This window comes from Sparus aurata, chromosome 17, assembly GCF_900880675.1.
Source record: "Sparus aurata chromosome 17, fSpaAur1.1, whole genome shotgun sequence".
NCBI classification, from domain to species: Eukaryota; Metazoa; Chordata; class Actinopteri; order Spariformes; family Sparidae; genus Sparus; species Sparus aurata.
The window spans coordinates 662748-682136 of record NC_044203.1 but is presented as its reverse complement, the minus strand read 5'-3'; the positions used below and the strand labels follow the sequence as shown (position 1 = coordinate 682136).

General features: G+C 39.8%; 2 protein-coding genes across 4 annotated transcripts in view; one reads left to right on the top strand and one right to left on the bottom strand.

Annotated features, from left to right (window-relative positions):
* Positions 1 to 4346, bottom strand: part of snrka (SNF related kinase a) — a 65643-nt gene extending 61297 nt beyond the window's left edge. The window contains exons 1-2 of one of the 3 annotated variants that reach the window (XM_030395024.1): positions 4075 to 4346; positions 2535 to 3248 (exon numbers count right to left, since the gene is read on the bottom strand). In XM_030395024.1, the coding sequence (XP_030250884.1) occupies positions 2535 to 3123 (589 nt within the window). In that variant the 5' untranslated portion in view covers positions 3124 to 3248; positions 4075 to 4346. Of the gene's footprint in view, positions 1 to 2534; positions 3249 to 3948; positions 4043 to 4074 lie in introns of those variants that run through there. The other 2 variants (XM_030395025.1, XM_030395026.1) reach the window with 2 other exon arrangements.
* Positions 4347 to 8223: 3877 nt separating this feature from the next.
* Positions 8224 to 19389, top strand: part of pomgnt2 (protein O-linked mannose N-acetylglucosaminyltransferase 2 (beta 1,4-)) — a 46094-nt gene continuing 34928 nt past the window's right edge. Inside the window, exon 1 of the mRNA XM_030394384.1 lies at positions 8224 to 8525. The gene's annotated coding sequence lies outside the window, so the exon portion shown is untranslated. The remainder of the gene's footprint in view (positions 8526 to 19389) is intronic.

The following is a 19389-nucleotide window of genomic DNA, read 5'->3' as shown; positions in this document are numbered from 1 at the left end:
GACAACTATTTTGTGTCCTTCCAGTCTTCCATAGCATATCACAGCTCATTACAGGTCAGCACGCTTTACCATTTTTGGCTTCTGTAAGAACCCAACATGAACTGACCCTCAGGTCCCTGTGCACAGCATGGAGCCAACAGCAGCTAGACCCAACAGGCACAATCTCGCATCAGACATATTCTCTTTATCACCTAGCTCCAATACAAGGAACAGCTATGAATTATTACAACCAACTGCTTTAGCAGCACAGTAGGGGTGGGCGATACTGCAAATTTTGGTATCGATCCGATACAAAGTAAATACAGGGCCAGTATTGCCGATACCGATACTGATACTTTTTACTTGAAAATTTCTGATCAATGAATGATTTTGTACTTTAGCCTTTAAATAGTTGACCATGATTATAATAACGATAAACACAGGACAAAGATTTTAGCCAAATAAGGAAATTATATTTAACATAATTAAATCTATAACCTATCTGCATGTAGCCTAAATAGGAATACTAATGTTCCTTCAACAGATACACAAAAGGGTTATATATAATTAATATATATATATATATATATATATATATATATATATATATATATATATATATATATATATATATATATATATATTTTTTTTTTTTTGTGTTACAGTTACAGTGAACCTGAGTGAGCGGAGTGAGAGAGGTAAAGAGGAGCGCTGCGCTTAAGGACTGAGAGAGACGATGTGGTCACACAAACTCTGTGAAGAAATATGTGTGATTTGCTGAATTTACAGAAGAGAAACTACAACAAAAATATCGATCTCATCACGTTAGTATTGATCCGATACCAATACCCACTTTGGTATCGATACTATCGATATTTGGATCGATCTGCCCACCCCTACAGCACAGTGCAATACTGCAGTCGAACGTACTACTTCTTTCACTGTCCAGATAAAATAACAACATATCAAAGTTCTTAGGAGAAGTAGGTATATGTGGGTTTCTGTTTAAAGTTCAATTAGAAAGTCCCCACATCCTCATTGCCACGCCTGCATTTTGTGAGAACCATGACAAAAATAGGGGTAGCACATAATACCTAATAATAGCCTTTGACAGCATTTCCTACACGCATAAACAATCATGAGACCAATTTCAGACTTCTTCAGGATTAGCACCACATGACCAACCACATCAAGTCGAAATACTAGCTTAACTGGGCACATTCCATTATCCAATTGAAGAGCAGGTTTGTCATCACTTAAAAAACTTGATGTGAAATATATATCAGTCATAGAAAGACACACAATCTATGTCTGTACTCTGTCAGCCCTCATAGAAAATCAAGGAGCCAGTGAATTTAGTGCAATGGGACATCCACAGACATCACTATTAGTAGAACTTACCTTGTAGCACATGGGCTATAGCAACCTGCAAAACGATCAGCGTAAAGCACTGTTAGCAGCATACTGCTATTGGACACACAGCTTGATATTGAAATCCAACTCTGCATACTCTGTTCCACAGGGCCCTGGCACATGATTGATGGCCGTTCTGACTAGAGGCTACCTAAACAGGCCACGATGAACATGTATTCAGGCTCTGCAAGCACACCAACAGCCAGTGGTGTGACAAAAACTATAAGGTGATAGCCACATTGCCAACCTCATTACACGACTGTGCCTAAGATTTGATAACATCCTGTGTAGTTTCATGCCAGAAGACTGTGCTCTTTGCAGTGTGAACTGGACTCTGAATTGGTGCCATAGCCCTGGTCCATCCATTTCAAATGAATCAATGGATTTTAAATTCTAAATAAGATGCTAATGGTGCCTGTGCAAAAGCACCAGCTTTATGAGCCCCTTTCAGACACGCACAGTCTGGATTTATCCAGAGTTTACCCGGAGGAGCTGTATACGTGAACTGTCTGCATAAGCCCCTGACTTTACCCTGCCTGTGCCCTAGTCCTAAATCCGAGAATGTGTGAATAGGGCAAAACATCTGTCCAGCTCAGTCTCCCTCGCTTCTATAGGGCACGTTCATGCTGCTGCCGGGAACAGATCCGAAATGCTGCAGCTATCTTTCTACGGTGGGATCCTTGTGCACATGAGTGAGTGTAACTGCTTTGTACTTTTCTCTGCTTGCATGTATATTACTTTCATTCTTTCATTGATATTGCAGATATGCCCAAAACATGTAGTAAAGATATCAAGGCAAAACCAAAACCAGTCATCATTACAGAGCCATCTGTAGCATTCTACCCAGGCACCATTTCCTGGCCAAACCATACACAGTATTTTCAACATGTGTGAACATGTCTAACATGGAAAATCTCCTGTTGTGTGCTGTGTCTGTTAACAAGCAACTGTCGACAATATCCTGATCTGAAGCTCTGGATATTGTCCAGACTTCAAATGTGAAATGGGCTATGAATGGACTGATGCAAAATCCTGCTCACATCCTGTCTGCTAGTACTGAACTGAGCCTCTGTCATTTTCTAATTAACAGTGAGTCATTTCATTACTTTACCATCACTTATCAGCCTACATGTTTTGCATACCTACGGCTGGAGCATCATACTCATCTCCAAGCAGTATTTCCGGTGCAGAGTATGCCAGAGATCCACAACTGGTTGTCAGCTTTTTCCCTGGCTGAAATTTGTTACTGAAACCAAAGTCAGTGAGCTTGACCAGCCCTTGTTTCTCGAAGAACACCACATTCTCTGGCTTGAGGTCTCTGTGCACCACATGCAGACGATGGCAGTAGGAGATAGCATGGACAATCTGGGCAAAATACTTCTTAGCCAGGTCTTCATTCAGACCTTCCTCATGTTTCATGATGTAGTCAAACATATCCCCTCCATCACCTAGCTCCAAGATGAGGTAAAGCTTGGTCTGAGTATCTATCACTTCATATAGGCGGACAATGTTGGGGTGCTGGACCAGCTTCATGCAGCGGACTTCCTGGAAGAGGTGGCCTGTGGCCACAGTGTCCAGTTTAGTCTTGTCGATCACCTTCACTGCAACTTTCTCCCCGGTGAAGACATGGCGTGCCAACTTGACAACAGCGAAGTGGCCACGGCCCAGCGTCTTGTCCAGGTCATACAGGCCAGCGATCTTGCCATCATAACCCCGCTTGAAGCCTGCCATAGCTGAAGAGGGTGATGGGGTGAGGGGAGCACCCACGGTGGGCAGTGGCAGGTTGGCTGAGTCCTGTGGTTCCAGCTTAGTTCAGCTCATCGAAGGCCAAAGAGGAAACCCATAGCTCCTACCTCCTAAATGATATAAGACACACATTATTACTACAGTTTCACTGAACACTGATTACAAATTCAACTGAATGAGACATACACAAGTGCAAATCAAATGTAATTCATTCCCTACGTTATCCTCAATGCAATATCTGTCAGACAATAATACAATGTCTAACAATGCGTACCTGCCCCCTCCCGTACTCAGAGAGCAGCGCTAATCAGAATAATGTGAGTATAAATTAGTAAGTCCCATTACGCGAATTGAACATATAGAGCCCAAATAAATGTGTCTACTAGGATAAAATCTTCATATTTAATGTTAGATCTTGATTGCTGAACCTTCAGAGGCGTCGTCGGGCTTGTTTTGGCAGGGTAGCTACTGCACTAACGATAGCCAATTTTATCCCGATGTGCTGCCTCGTGCTGCTACAATGATGTGTGTAAAACTCCCCTAAAACTATCGTTAAAGGCTTCCAATAGTCGCAGGTACAGTCAGCTGTTCTGCTACCACAGCTGCGACTGACAGACTAGTCCAGGAGTCAGCTGCATTACGGGCCCAGCGGTAGCACAAACAACTACGTTAACGTTAGCCCATCGTTGCCAGCGGCTAGCTCGTTGTTCATTGATTGATCAACGTTAGTTGACTGGCTGACTAACGTTCACTGCATTTTTATTTCAACGTTAGGGTGTCACCCCCTAATTCACAAACCCATCCACTCACCACTTTCTACCCAAACACATTTATAAGTGAGCGTTGGTCTTCCAGGTACACAGGTGCTGCTGTATCACACTGCTAGCCGAAGCTAGCATGTAGCATGCTAAAGTTACTACGGCTTGCTCAGCTCACCTCTCCAGCTTCTCTTAGGTAACGTTGAACATAAAGCCTCGAGTCCCGTCCTTACCGGGTGTATTAGGTGCTCTCTACTGAAGCTTGTCGTAAATTATCAGAGTAGACGAGGAGGGTACCGCCTTTTCGAAGAGACCGCGGCACTTGGACGGTGCCTATGGCCGGGGTTTATCCGTTAAACGAAGCATTGTATCGTTGGCAAGGGCAGCCCTACTCGGAATTGTTGTATCCTCCTAGCAGAGGCGGTGGGGCTGTGATGCTGCTTTCACGTGCTGCAAAAAGTATCGAGATTTTCAGAATTTATCAGCATTACAATACAACGTTACAGTGTGTTACAAAATATGTCCACTGTTCAAAATATCTGTTTTATACATATTTAATAGATGAATGGAGTCAAACTATACACAGCCAAACTTTTCCCATTAAATCTGATTTACGACTAACTTGGGGGTTTTTTTTCAGATCCAAAGCTATTTTTTTGAAAACGAAAACGAAAAGTTGTTTTTTTGTTGTTATTGTCCGACTAAAAAGCGCTTACCTGAGGTGCCAGTTGTATATATTTTACACAATTTAGAAGCTCAGAGTCAGGTCCCTACGAGGAGCAGGGAAGGCAGCATAAGAGCATGACCAACCGTATTTTACTCTGACGTCAAACAAAGTCATTTGATTTTTAGCATTCGTCTTTTTACACAACGATAAATAATATTCGGCTCAGTGAGTGCCACATTGTTAAAGGTATGGTAGTTTTGCCTTAAAGACGGGGATAGTTATAAATATGTTTGATGTGTCGCTCAGATAGCCTATATTTTAAAAACACATCCGACAACACGTGATGCGATGATCATTCTTAAATATCTGTTTCATTCTACAGCATTTGCACAGTGTATGTTTTTGTGTGCGGGTCCATCGCCTGTCAATGCTGCTTGGTTCTCCCAACAAACGCCGTACAGTGACATCTGGTGACGGATCAGACAAACACTGGTTTGGCCCTCTGGGTACTTGACTGGGTACTCAGTGTGTTCCTTCACTGACTGGATGTGACTTAAAATGAAAATGTGGTCTAAGTTTGGACGCATTGCATCTTGCTTCCATGTAAAGAAGAGCGTCTGGTTTGGAAGTTGGACGTGTTCCCTGAGGGTGTATTCCTGTTTCTGTTGCACTCACAAAGGACTATTTTCTCTTGGCAGCAGCTTGTGCTCTTTCGGGTTTTGCATGACATAATGAAGTATCAACTTAACAATTTCTTTGACCTTGACCCTAATGTTTTGTACTGTATTCACAGTAATGAACATGAATTAGAAGATCAATAACAAGGGTGTGTTTTCCTGGTCAGTTAAAGTACTATGCACAACAGCAAGGGTACAGGAGGGGTATTGTAACCATATTGCCAACATGTAAGAGAGATATAACATATTTTTTTAAGGAAATCCAAAGATTGTTTTAAAAGACATATGTCAAAATAGATATTTCCCAAGGTACATTTACTTACTGGGGAATATTTTGAGATATACAGAGGGGACTTTTTCAATATCACAGGTGTAACTACGACAGTAGTAATGTAACTATGGCTAGTGTCCCAGCAGCTATGGCCATGAGCAGCATCCACAATGCTAGAATTGATAAACTCTCACACACGAATGCAGCCATGATTACTGTAATACAAATGTACTAGTGTCCAGTTAGAAAACTGGCAGTTGATTTGCATTGTGGATGTATGCGAAATCGTTATACTTGTTTATTTCTGTGTTATCAGCCGTAACTGTAATGTGTAAAAAAAAAAATAGTATTAGTACATATATAAAGTATATATATTCAGTCTATAGGCAGAAATATAATGTAATATTCATAAATATGTTATCACCTGAAATCACACTTGACACTAAGAATTGTTGTGTTTTCATAAGTTAAGAATGAGCTTTATATGGAGCAGGTCATGGATTTAAACAGGGAACATGGGAACACAGTGGCTAAGGAGCTTTATTAATGTAATGAAATGGGCTCAGTGGTGCAAAAAATCTAAAAATATTTGACTTACTGGGTGTAAAATGACCCCAATGTTCCACATGGCTTCTCTGCTAACTTGAAGTTAGCCCTCTGCTAACTTGAATGGGGATACATTTATTTAATCGTATGACCCTTCTTGACTTTCCAAATGCTGTTGGACTAAATGCATCAAATTCTGATGGTGAGGCAGTCTTTTCAGGGAGGCTGTGATGCTCAAAAAATGTATTCAGCATTTAAACCTGCTTCTTCACAATGCAATTTCATGGGGAAATACATTTTTCAACCCTTGTGCATCACATGATGTTTTAATGACATGGTTTGGCCACAAATTCGCTCAAAGCTAGGCACTGGAGGCCTGGAAGGCTTTCTCCTCCACAATATCTGCCATGTTGCACCACCATGAATGAAACTGGGTGAATGAGTGGTGGAACATATGTCCACACAAACATCACACTGATTGAATGATACAATTAAGTAACTGACATCCTATTGTGGACAAGTGTAGTTGACCTGGATTTAAAATCAAAGGAGTAACTAAGTATAACATTTGAAAGAACCTTGTTCATCCTTTAAGCAGACTTCAGTAGAGTTGCAGAGTCTGAAACACAGAGTACTAATGCTGCTCTGGAGGTGTGTTGTGAACCAGTCTCCTATTAGCACACTTGATGTTATATTTATCCTTCAAGTTGTCATTCCTCTACATGGAATTTGTTAATTTGATTATACAAGACATGTCTTTTGTATTCATGTACACTGACATTTCAACTAGATCTAGTGACAACAACAAAAAACTACAATACAAGCAGTGGTGCTTGCTTTTCTTTTTTTAAACTCAAGATGGGGGTGTTGTTTTGCATTTGATATGCTACCACACTGTACTGATACAGAACACTGCTCACAAAACATGAATGTAGTTGCTTGTCTGGTGAGAAATTTGTTTGATGGAGGAAATCTAAAATAGATGTTTATTTTCTCTGTGTCTGTTGTTAGCTCTCTATCTCTATCATATTGCCACATCACTTGTTTCATCCTGTGGTTAATGCATTTATTTTGCACCTTTTGCACCAAGTGTCACAATTCTTCCCGTAAAGCTAACATGACCCAAATCATAGCACAATTTTGATCATAACTATTACATTGCAGCATGGATATACAGTCCTGTTTATTTTCTTAATTAATTTCCCCTTGCACTTTTATTATTCAATTACAGATGTATTCCTAATATTTACATTCACCACACCAGAAGCATTAATGAAGGTCATCCATGTGTGGATATACTTCATCTGTGACTAATTTTATCTTCTGCGTCCCAGTGTAGTTCAACAAACACAGCACAGCACTTTTTCATGGAAGACATGTCAAAGATCGAAAAATATAGGCATACCAAATAAACAGAATGGTGGCTGCATTATATTTAGCTGTGTGAGTTTCAGGGTTGTAGTATAGTGCAGGCTGTCAAAAAAAGTGATAAAAAAAGGCTACTGCAAAGAAGGCCCATGATCCTTTAAATCCTAATTATTTATTAATTAACTTGTAATTTACGTATATGTTTTTGGATTGCATATAACTGCCTCCGTTTCATGAACCTGATGTTATGATTGCTGAATAACTATAACAGTTCAAAAATGTCTACTGCAAATAAAGCTTATGGTGATCAGCTCTTAAAACACTTACTTCACTTTGTACAATTAATAGGCCTATTGTTGTTTTATCGACTTATAATTCTTATATCGGCTTATTATCACATCACTAACAGGATCAATTTTGCCTGCATGTATAATTGCTTTACATTTTAGGGCATTTATCAGACGCTTTGGTCAAAAGCGACTTACAGCAATTCATACACTGATGGGGGGGTGGCTGCCATGCAAGGTGCCAACCAGCACATCAGGAGCAGTTTGGGGTTCAGTATCTTGCCCAAGGACACCTCGACATGCAGTCCAGGGGAATGGAACCAGCGATCTTCCCATAACAAGACTATGGCTCTACCCCTGGGCACAGCCGACCTTAACTGGCTTAAACTAATCAGATTTAGCTGTTTATATATATTAAAAAAAAGAGATTGAGAGCTCATGTGATGGCGAGCTCGAGCGTTATCGCGAGATTTGAGCGCGGGATTTGGATCGCGGTAGGTGGAGACTAGTGGAGAGACTGGTCACAACAGAGCTGAGACGGAATCCAGGCAGCTTGCTTTCCTCACCGCTAAGCTAGCTTGTGAACGACACCAAAAAGCCCCGGCGGTATCTCGGAGAATGTAATGACTAAACACCCAGCTGTTTCTGCTAACAGTCTCGGTATCCGCCGGTATTCTTTTTTCCATTTCCACTACATGTCCTGTGTTCCTGTTTAGGACCGTCTTTGCAATATACAAGGCACTGACGCTGCCTAAATGAGCTAACCTCTCAACTCTCTTCAAAGACAAAAGCAACATTTTACCGAGACCTGAGGTAAGAATTACGGGACCTATAAGAGGTTGTATCGATAAAATGCTAGTCGCCTGACGGGTACAGCTGGCTTAGCCTGTGCAGGTGTAGGTATATCTCATAGATGAGTGTGTCCAGCTGTTACCTCGTATGAATGAAGCGTCCAGCTGACGTACAGCTTTTGTTCTACATATGCTTAGAGATGTATGTACGAATATGTTTTACCTAGTATGGAATGAATACCCAATTCAGTTCGATGTTTTTTGACTTCACAAACGTTATTAATATTATACACATCTTAAACAATAATTTTAATAAATTTAGAGTTTCTGTCATCAGTGCTAGAACCTGTAATTCTAATGCCCCAATATGTATTTAGAATGGATATGAATTAGGGATGTACTGATCCGACTTTTTCAGTCCTGATACCGACTTTGTGTATCTGTCGATACCCGATACCCATCTGATACCGTTGTTGAATTAATAATAACTGCATACCTTCCACCTTCCACCTTCCTTCCACCATGTGGAAGAGACTGAAGGCACTGACTTTCCTAACTAAGACAAAATAATCAGTTACCAAACATTGTAAACATGTAAAAAAAAAAAAAAAATATTTGTTTGTAATTTAAAAAAAACAATTATGCATTCAAATCTAAAACGGAATGTAATCAACTTCTTAAATTAGAATAAATAAAATGTAGCAGCAGAAACAAAACAGTGTATTGGTTGAACCTACAATAGTAATCAAACAGTAACCGGACATTGTAAACATGTTAAAAATATTTAAGTGCAAAGTCCTGCAAACAGGAAATCAAAATAAAACATAGCAGCTGAATCTGAGAATAAACTAATAAAAAGTTGGTCAAACAACAACTTGCGCTCTTCCAGCATGCAACACACGTGCTACTTTTATTTATTTTACTTATTTTACTTTTAAATGCAAGCCTTCTTTTCCTTAAAGAGAGAAGACAATAATACATATCTACAGTATTGTATATCTGTATGATTAAATGTTAAGTGACAATAAATATCGTGGAAATGTTCTTTCTTCGTTTGATTTGACAGTCAGTTCTTGATAACATGCATACGTTGATACAACTACTAGGCTACTTCAGGATATATCACACTGATTCAAATGTAGAGACTGTATAATAGTTTAAATGAGATATTAAATTGACTGAGTTAATTGTGTAATAAGTTTCATTGTTTAATTTGTCAAATTTCATTGATATTTTGTCAAGTTTCATTTAGTTAAAAGGGGAGGCAGTGCCAATGTGGAGCTTTTTTGTTTAAACAGGAAATTATGATTATTTGTATGTATTTTTATTTGATTTACTATCATTTGTTGTAACAAGTAGAGAAGAAAATAAATCTGTCTCCAATTCAGTGCATCTGTAACCTAATAGTTATTTTTGTGGTAGAAATATCAGTATCAGTACTCTGTATCGACAAGTACACAAATGAAAATACTCGCACTCGGTTTGAAAAATATGGTATCTGTGCAACCCTTCTTTGTAATAAATGGCCCAACGTGAAAGGAATTTTGTGTTGAGCATAACTCAAATGATACATTCAAACCCTCTGGAAAGGCTTTTGGGCCAGCTTTACTCAAATATAGGTTACAGCAGTTATTTAGTATGCCTGTTTCCATGGACCCCGTGTTTGTTGCTCCAATAGAATGAGTTGTTCTCAGAATCAAGTATGAATGTATACCTCCAGAAGTTTAATTTAGCATTTACTGTGTAACAAAAGAATGCAGCTGAGCAATGCTGATTTTCATGGGTACATAAATACATGCAAAGTAGTAATTATTTCGGTCTTTACAATTTTATCAAAGTGCAATAATTAATTTGCATAGAAACAAATTAAATATATAAGATAAATGGCAAAAAGGATATTAACTAAACCTTGAGAAAGGGGGAAGTAGTGCCCCTGATTCATTTGATGAAGGTGGCTGGAAATTACAAATAACTCCTTAAAGCTGTCCGGGCAAAATAGCATACAGCTCAGAAAGATCTCAAGGAGATTTATTAAAATATTCAGCCTTAAACTTTGAGCTGTAATGTTTGAGTGAAATGATCTTTTCACATTAAAGACCATGGATGTCAGAGTTTAAGGTGAAGGCAAATTTATTCAAACAGAACACATTTTTGGTCCACAAAAATCACACAGCAATTGTGTAGGCTGCTCATAATATAAACGGCAACAACAACCAAGCATCTCTTGGTGTAAGCATAGCGTACTCAGGATGATGGTGTATTTGCAAATGCTCGTGCAAATTGGTGGTATTGGAGTCCTTTGCTGGTGCCATACATTTGCAGAGATGGTAAATTCCTCCAGTTAAGTCCAGATGCAACTTGCTTTCCAGTTCTGGACAATCTGGTTTAAAACCAAAAAAACCCTAACTGGCGAGTGTGTCGTCTTAATTACATTAGCTAAAAATGTGTGATGAAAATACGTCCTCTCCTCACCCGCTGTTTAATATTTGCAATACTAGTAATACAAACTCAAAAATATTTATATTTTCCATAACTGGAAACAAGCTGTTCTCATAGTAAAATAAGGTCCCCAGAACACAGTTTGAAGCTAGTAAGGAGGCAGGGTCCAGCAAATATAAACTAAGTTAAGCACTATGACATTGCGTGAAGAGTTTATTTAATTTCTTTAATCAGTCACTGAAGATCTCCCTCTTTGGATTAAAAAATGTTCTGCAAAATAACATAGTGCACCTTTTCATATTGATATTGTTTCTTCAGCTAAAAATCTTAAACCCCCTGCCATTCAAATGTGTATCTTCACCCCAAAATTTATAAGATACTTTTACCGGCTGTTTTATGGGGTAACAAGGCCATTACGCATTTGCATCTTTTTCTGTTATGCAGGATTCTAGATTTTGATTGGCTGTCAAGGATGTTTTAGCCTTAAATTAATTTGAAGTCTTGTCACATCTTGATTTACTCATCACAATGTGATTTGATGTCAATTGTACATGGGAATGCACCGATCTGACTCTTTCAGTCCTGATACCGATGCCTGGACTTTGTGTATCTGTCGATACCCGATACCCATCCGATACCATTGTTGAATTAATAATAAACTATATACCTTCCACCTTATACCTTCATTCCACCATGTAGAAGAGACTAAAGGCACCAGACTTTCTAACTAAGACAAAATAATCAAACAGTTACCAAACATTGTAAACATGTAAAAAATATTTGAATTCTTATTTTTTTTCTTATTAAAAAAAACAATTGTGCATTCAAATCTAACAGAACGTAATCAAACTTCTTAAATTAAAATGAATAAAATGTAGCAGCAGAAACAAAACAGTGTATTGGTTGAACATACAATAGTAATCAAACAGTAACCGGACATTGTAAACATGTTGAAAATATATAAGTGCAAAGTCCTGCAAACAGGAAATCAAATAAAACATAGCAGCTGAATCTGAGAATAAACTGATAAAAAGTTGGTCAAACAACAACTTGTGCTCTTCCAGCATTCGACACGTGCTGCTGTCAAATGACGTAGGATGTGCTGCGTCGGAGGAAAAAAAGTAAAACTGGATCGGCCCATGGATCTGTTAATTTTTTCCGATCCCCGATCCAGCTGTTTTGTCAATATCGGGGCTGATATCCGATCTTAATATCGGATCGGTGCACCCCTAATTGTCAAATTCCTTTGTTTTCCCTGTTGTCTTTTACATCTGAAATGAGTGGAAATGTTCAGCAGGCTTGTTTTTTCAATACCCGCACCCACCCAATCTGTTATGAGAGCCAACCATCCGACCCAACCCATTTAGATATGCGCTAATCAACAGCCCGTACTCAGCCTGACCCACAAAAGATATGATGCACCATATGAGCACTAGAATGATAAAAATGAGACAGAGGACCAGACTGAGAGCACCCTTTGACTACTGTCCAGTCCACAATGCCTACTATAACCGCAGTTCTCACCAAATCTAGTCAGACTCAACAGATGTAGGCTATTGGTACAAGCCTGTCATCAGGTGCCTATTTCTGAGAGCTTGGGTCCGATATGCTGCAAGTAAGGGTCCCAGACCTTATAGAAAGCATCTATTTTGGAGTGAAGCATTCATGTGATGTTTTCACTAGGAATGCAGTCCATAACAATGTAGTGCCATGATTTTTTTGTCGGCGCAGCATTCTTGATCCAGAGGAGCAGAATGTTCTTCAGTGTTTCCTCCAGTATTTTCTGAGACTGTGGCGCCTTGGGGGGGCGGGGGGACAGTTTGGGTCATCATACTGTAATATTTATACTTATGTCATAGGCTACTTAGGGAATTTCATTTTTTTTCTCTGGTTATAATGCTCTCACACAGCCATCATGAACTCCCCTGCATGGGCTTGGAATAAAGATTCATCTACTATTGTAAAGAAATACTATTTTTATTATTTGTTTTAAGAGAGGAGTTATCTAAGTCAGAATCCTGCACGGGTGAAAAATAATGTACTGTTTCAGACACAGATGCGGATCGGGTCGGACGCCTGGAGAGGCTGGTCGGGTTTTACGATTGCCATTTTGTATCACTTTATAGCGGGTCGGCTCGGGTGCGGAATGTAATTTGTGCTACTGTCGGAAAACGGGTCAGATGCGGTTTTAAGTATGGCGGGTTCGGGCGGGTTTGCAAAGTAAGACCCGTGCAGGACTCCGCTCTAAGTGACCATTTTAATCCTCTAGTTAATTATCAAGCTAAATATCCAACATGCTAGTTAACGTCAAAGACTGCGGTGGAAGACGACGGTAAAATATTTCCTTTCTCTAACACTGGATTTATTTATGCCTGAATTTTTAAGGTGTGGCGGCTTTTATTTTGCCGTGGCGGTGCGCCACAGTCAATTACATGTAGGGGAAACCCTGTTCTTTCTAACAGCAAAAGTCAGTATATTGAAAAGTCTTCTGTGTTAACTGTCAGTGGTCTGACCATCCGGCAGACCAAGTATAAGGCACATAGGGCCCATCCGTATTGAGACACCAAAGATAGCAGACAGTTCATTCACAATACCAGACCAACACCTTTGTAACTTCACACATGACCAAAGGCAGTGAACATAATTACCAGTCTCGGATTACATTTCCAGCAAAGCGGGAAAATATTAGCATCTATTTTGTTATTGACAGCAAGTGTTATGTGTGCGATGTACAATTCTAAACTGTATGGATTTGGTGCGGTTACACACAGAAATGTTCATAGCCTGAGACCAGACTTCCTGCCAATCAGCATCATCAATAGCAACGCCGAGATCTTTCTCCCAAGCTTGCTTGGTGGTTTGTGAGGTAAGAGGAGAACTGGAGTTCAGGGCTCTGTAAAAAACAGTAATGCAATTCTTATCAATCTGTAGAAACAGGGCTTTCTCCACACACAAAGCGGAAAATCTCTTATTTGTAAATATCTGTAGAAGTCACCTTAATTAAACTAGCCAAATTGCTGTTGCAACTGCTGAAATGATAGAAGATGGATTCTGGCCTGTAAATAGATCACCTATTTTCTTTAGTCCTTGGGTACCCCACACTTAAAAGCCCTGGTCCTCACAGCCTGGCAGAAGGTCCGGGTTATCAAGAATGGGAGTGAGAAGAGATGATAACTGAGCCGGGCCTTCTAAAGAGCAAATGGATCTCAGGCTCTGATGGTACTGAGAGTAATAGGGTTAGTGCAGAGGTTTTTAACAGATTCAGAAACAATAGATTCAACAAGGGACACTGCAACTGAGAGGATTCAATATCGTGCCAAATTGAGGCTGGATCATTGTTGTGCCAGCTTGCAATCACCCGCAGGTGTGATGCCAGTTGGTAAAATCTAAGATTTGGTACGTCTAACCCTCCATCACAAACTGCCATTTGAAGTTTTGTCATCTTAAGATGGGGCTTCCTTTTGCTCTAGATGAAGGAGCTTAGCCAGCCTTCTAGCACCTTAATAACCTTGTTGGATAATAAAATAGAGATCATTTGCACTGGGTATAGCAGTCTGGGCAGGATGTTCATTTTTGTAAGAGCAACCCTGCCTAGCCAGGAAAGAGGGATAGTGGCCTAGTGGTTTAAGAGGCCGTCCACACGAAAACGCTCTTTTGCGAAAACGCACATGTTTTGCATCATTTTGGCCGACCATCCACACGGATCCTAAAAACACAGTGCCTGAAAATGCACTTTTTTGAAAACGGGTCTCAGGGTGGAAAAATCCGAAAACGCAGCCTTCCCGTTCTCGTGTGGACAGCGAATCCGCAGACTTTCCAAAACGATGACGTCCTCGACCTCTTGCCTCCGACCTCTCAACCCTGTGACGTCTCATAACACCAACAACAACAACAAAAATGGCAGACTACATGCTCGTGTTCGTGCCGCAGAAGATACTGAGCCTTTCTTGCAACTTCGCCTTGTAGTTGAGTGTGAGTCGTTAGCAGCAGCAGTTCGACCTCATTATCGGTCCACACAAACGATTCTGGTTTCCTTGCACTATCCATTTTTGTCTTCTTCTTCTTGTGTTCAGTTTCTCCTTCTACTGTCTGTTTACCGCACGCAAGCTTATGCGCATGCTCCGACTCTTCTTCTCCGTTTTTGGTGAATTTCAAGCGCCACCTATAGGCCTGGAATATGAACTACAGCGTTTTCAGTCGTTTTCAGTGGATCCGTATTGAGACACCAAAGATAGCAGACAGGCATTTTCCTGTTTTAAGGATGAGAGAAATGTTGGCCTCCCTAAGGGATTGAGGTAGGATCCCATTTTCAAATGAATGATTAAGCATAGACAGCAGAGTGTCAAAAAGAATATTACTAAACTCCTTATGAAACTCACATCCAAATCCATCTGGCCCTGGGGCCTTGCCGGATTCCATAGATTTCATAGCAAGTAGCGCTTCGTCTTTAGTAACTCGGGCATTTAGTTGTAATTTTTGATCCTTTGTAGCTTTGGGGAGTCTCAAATCTGCAAAAATCTGATGCATAAGGGTCAGGGCATTTTAAGGCTGTTCCGAACTATATAGATTGGAATACAATGATGCAGAGTGTTTATGGATGGTTCTAGTATCAAACAATCTAACACCACCAGAATCAGTAACGGAAACTATATTTTGAGAATCTGCCCTCTTCTTGACAAGATTAGCAAGATATCTTCCAGGTTTATCCCCAAACTCTTTCTGCCTGGCAAATTTAAGGGACTGTTTAGAGTCCTGAATCAGAAAAGTAGTCAATGCAGCAAGTGCAGAAAACAGTTCTTAAGTAAATCTGGACAAGGGCTAGTATGTGATTTTTCTCCAATTTAGCTAGTCGAAATTTGAAAAGTTCACGCTGTTTATTCTTCCGACTAGGGCTGCAGCTATCGATTCTTTTTGTAATTGATTAATCTAGCACTTTATCGATCGATTAATCGAATAATCTGATATATTTTTTTTTTTTTTGCGTTTTTAAACAATCAAAACAAATAATGCATAACGAAAATGATGTGGCTGTAAAATGATCAAGCATTTCTCAAAAAAACAGAGGTATTCATTCCAACTCCAACATTTGGCTCCAAAACTAAGCCCATTTATTAAGTGCCAGTGCCAATAATTAAACAACAATACAGTTAAATCAACTTACTGTAAAACATGTATAACATGTAAAACTGTGAATACAAACTTAAATAGTAAAGGCCATTTGGCCTTTACTATTTAAGTTTACTATTTAAGTTTTGTTTTTTTACTATTTAAGTTTTGTTTTCTTCATACAACATTACAAAAAAAGGATTGCACCTTCTGCAAATTACCCACCTGAGAACAAAGAATGAATATAAAATATCAAGCCAAACAGGTACACAATGTGTACAATTTATAAAAAAAATAAATGTAAATAAAACAATTATAAATAAATTAAATAAATAAATAATAAATAAGTCCAGTCCCCAAATCCATGATAACCACACTAATCCGCCAATCACAAGGAGGCAAATACACTGTGTGGGAAGACTAGGGTCCTACCTACTCCACATTATACGTGTCCTCCTGGAACCGAAACTTATCCTGAACTGTCAGGAATCATTTCAAAGTGACACAGACACATTGGATTAGCCGGTGGAGGCGGTTTAATGCACTCAAACAGAGTTTATAATCACAAAACAGCCAGTGTAGCACGTAATTCATGATCATGTCTGTATAAAGTGATTTTTATTTTTGCTCTTCTTCGGCGGCTGTTTTAGTGAGTTTTGGGCACAGAGTGATGAGACGTATACCCTTGAAATTTGTAGAGTCCCAGCTTTCATATGACATGCTGTATGTAGCGTTAGCATGAAGTAGCATAATCGCTAATGCCGATTTTTCTGACATGCGCCATTAGCGTGTTTTTTCTACGTGCTCCTTTAGTTGCTTGGTGTCGGAATTGAGTTTCGATTAGGTGAAAATGATTATCATGAGCGTTTAGCCGAGCTTCTTCCCGTTAAGTGGGTGTGCTGCATTAATATGTTGCTACATGGTTAGCATGCTCTTATAGGGTGTATAACGCTGGTGTGCTTCCTGAACAACAGTCCGTGTGGAACAATCAGATCCCTGCGCGTATAGTGCGCGTCATAGGAATGTAACGAGGCTTCGAGGCAGAGTTTTTGCCTCGAGGAATTTTTATAATCAAGTTAATCGAGAAACTCGATGAATCGTTTCAGCCCTACTTCCGACGTCTTTTGGATGCAACAAAAGACACAATCAGTCCGCTGGAATATATTTTACACGTCTTACAGAGGACAGAGGGACTATCTGTCGATGGTGAGTTGAAGGAATAAAAAATGTAATTTCTTGAATTCTGAAGTAAAGTGGGAAATGAACTTGTCATCTTTGAGGAGATAATGTTCAGCGCTGTGACAATGCACTGCGAGAGAATATACTAAATAAAGGGGGGCATGGTCTGATAACACAATGTTGCCAATGGAACATGATAAAGCAAGAGACACCTTTAGGAGGGGATGAAAATGTAATCAATTCTGGTATAGCTTTTATGTGGGGTCCAAAAAATGAACCCTGAATCCGTAGCAGTAGAAGCAGCCTCCACACATCAGAATATTCAATATCATGACATTTATTAGTGAGCACCCTTGTCTGCTAAGAAGGAGAGCAGTGTCAGATGGAAGTTTGTCAAGAAGGGGATTAAAGGCGACAGTTGAAATCTCCTCTCACAAAAGAGTCCCCAGAGACCCGCTCCATAAACACTGCAAAAGCCTTGGAAAGGAAATCAGGTGAATAGGCTGGGGGACAATATAGATTCATAAATGTTACCTCTTTTCCTGCGAGTATTCCTTCAACAATTACATATTGGCCCAGGCTGTCTTTAACACAATCAAGAGACCTAAATGCCAGCTCTTTTCTAATCAGAATAGCTACGCCCCAACTGAAAGAAGAATATGATGTAGCAAAGACCTGCCCCACCCAACTCCTTTGCAATTTAGTATTATCCTTGTCCGCCAGGTGAGTCTTCTGGAGGATCGCAATAGAAACATCTTCCTTTTTCAAAAATGATAATACTGTCGTCCTCTTGGAAGGTTTTTGGAGGCCAGGGATGTTCCAAGAACAGAGCTTAATATAATTTAAATCAGACATGGCCATAAGATACTATAGGACAGGATAAAAAGCCAGGGCCGGTTACACCTAAACTCATCCTGTATGCATACCATGACGCACATTATCAGATACAGAGGACAGTTACATTTAGCATGAATGGAGAATGCCACACTGATACCCAACTTAAATCTTATACACATGTCATGTCCTGAGCTAAACACATTTAAATTGCACTAAACAAGCAGAACAAATGTACAACAGAGAAAAACAAACTGACAATCCCTCTCCAAACAAACGGGGACTGTTCAGCACACAAGCATCTTTCAAACCTCACCAAGAGCGAACTGACGGCACATGATGAACAGCGTGCCAAGAAAACTTAAAGAGTCATCCCTGTGGGAGTGATTGAAACAAGGTGGAAACGCTATATTCACGTCACGAGCAGCCGTGCCACTCTGTTAAGAAATGTTCAATATGTTCTGTATGCTTGATCCAGATGAGAACATTTCCATTTAGACTCACCTGTAAAGGTGGTAAGAATAATTTTGTGATTTTGAATTAATTTTGATTGATTTTGACTTCACTGAAACCCTGGTGTGTCAGTCATTAAAAAATGTTGATGAAGGTTCTCAGTCATTCAGATTATGGTTTCAGCCAAGTATTGAGACTGGATGTGTTTTAGTTTCTAGAAGACACCTCTCATCCAAGAGACTTCTTCAGTTCTGCCTAACTGGAGAGGATTGCAGGCTTTTAAACTCTGTGTGGGAGTGTCCTTACAGAGTTTTTTAGGACAGATGAGCTCTGAGCTTCAGAGTCATCAAGGCTACTTGTAGGTCATTGAGCTAACCAGCCTTCATGAGGGATCCTAGGGCTAGGTGAGCCCAGTTGGGAATGGTTTTTAAGCTGTCTGTGGAGGGAACTGCATTGTGGGTGGGAGATAAGTAATGTCTTAGGCCACCTCCTCTGTTTAAGTATGGTAGTTCCAGTTTGACACAAATAGATTCTTTTACTCCTCTTTCAAACCATTTGTCTTCTCTGGCCAAGATGTTTACATTGTTGTCCTCAAAGGAATAATTTTTTGCCCTCTGTCTTTGTGGGTGTGGTCTCAGCCTGATGGTTTAGGGTTCTGATGACTGCCAGCTTGTGCATCAGTGGGTGATGAGAGTCGAACAGCAAGTTTTGGACTGTGTGCCAAGGTTTTATGTACAACTCAATGTTGAATGTTATTTTCTCACCGTGTTTGCAATATCCTGTGAGTTTTTGATGTTGTGTTCAGTGTAACCAACCAAAGGAGCTAGGATACTGGTTAAGTAATAGGTTATACTTCTCCCAGCTACGGTAGGTAA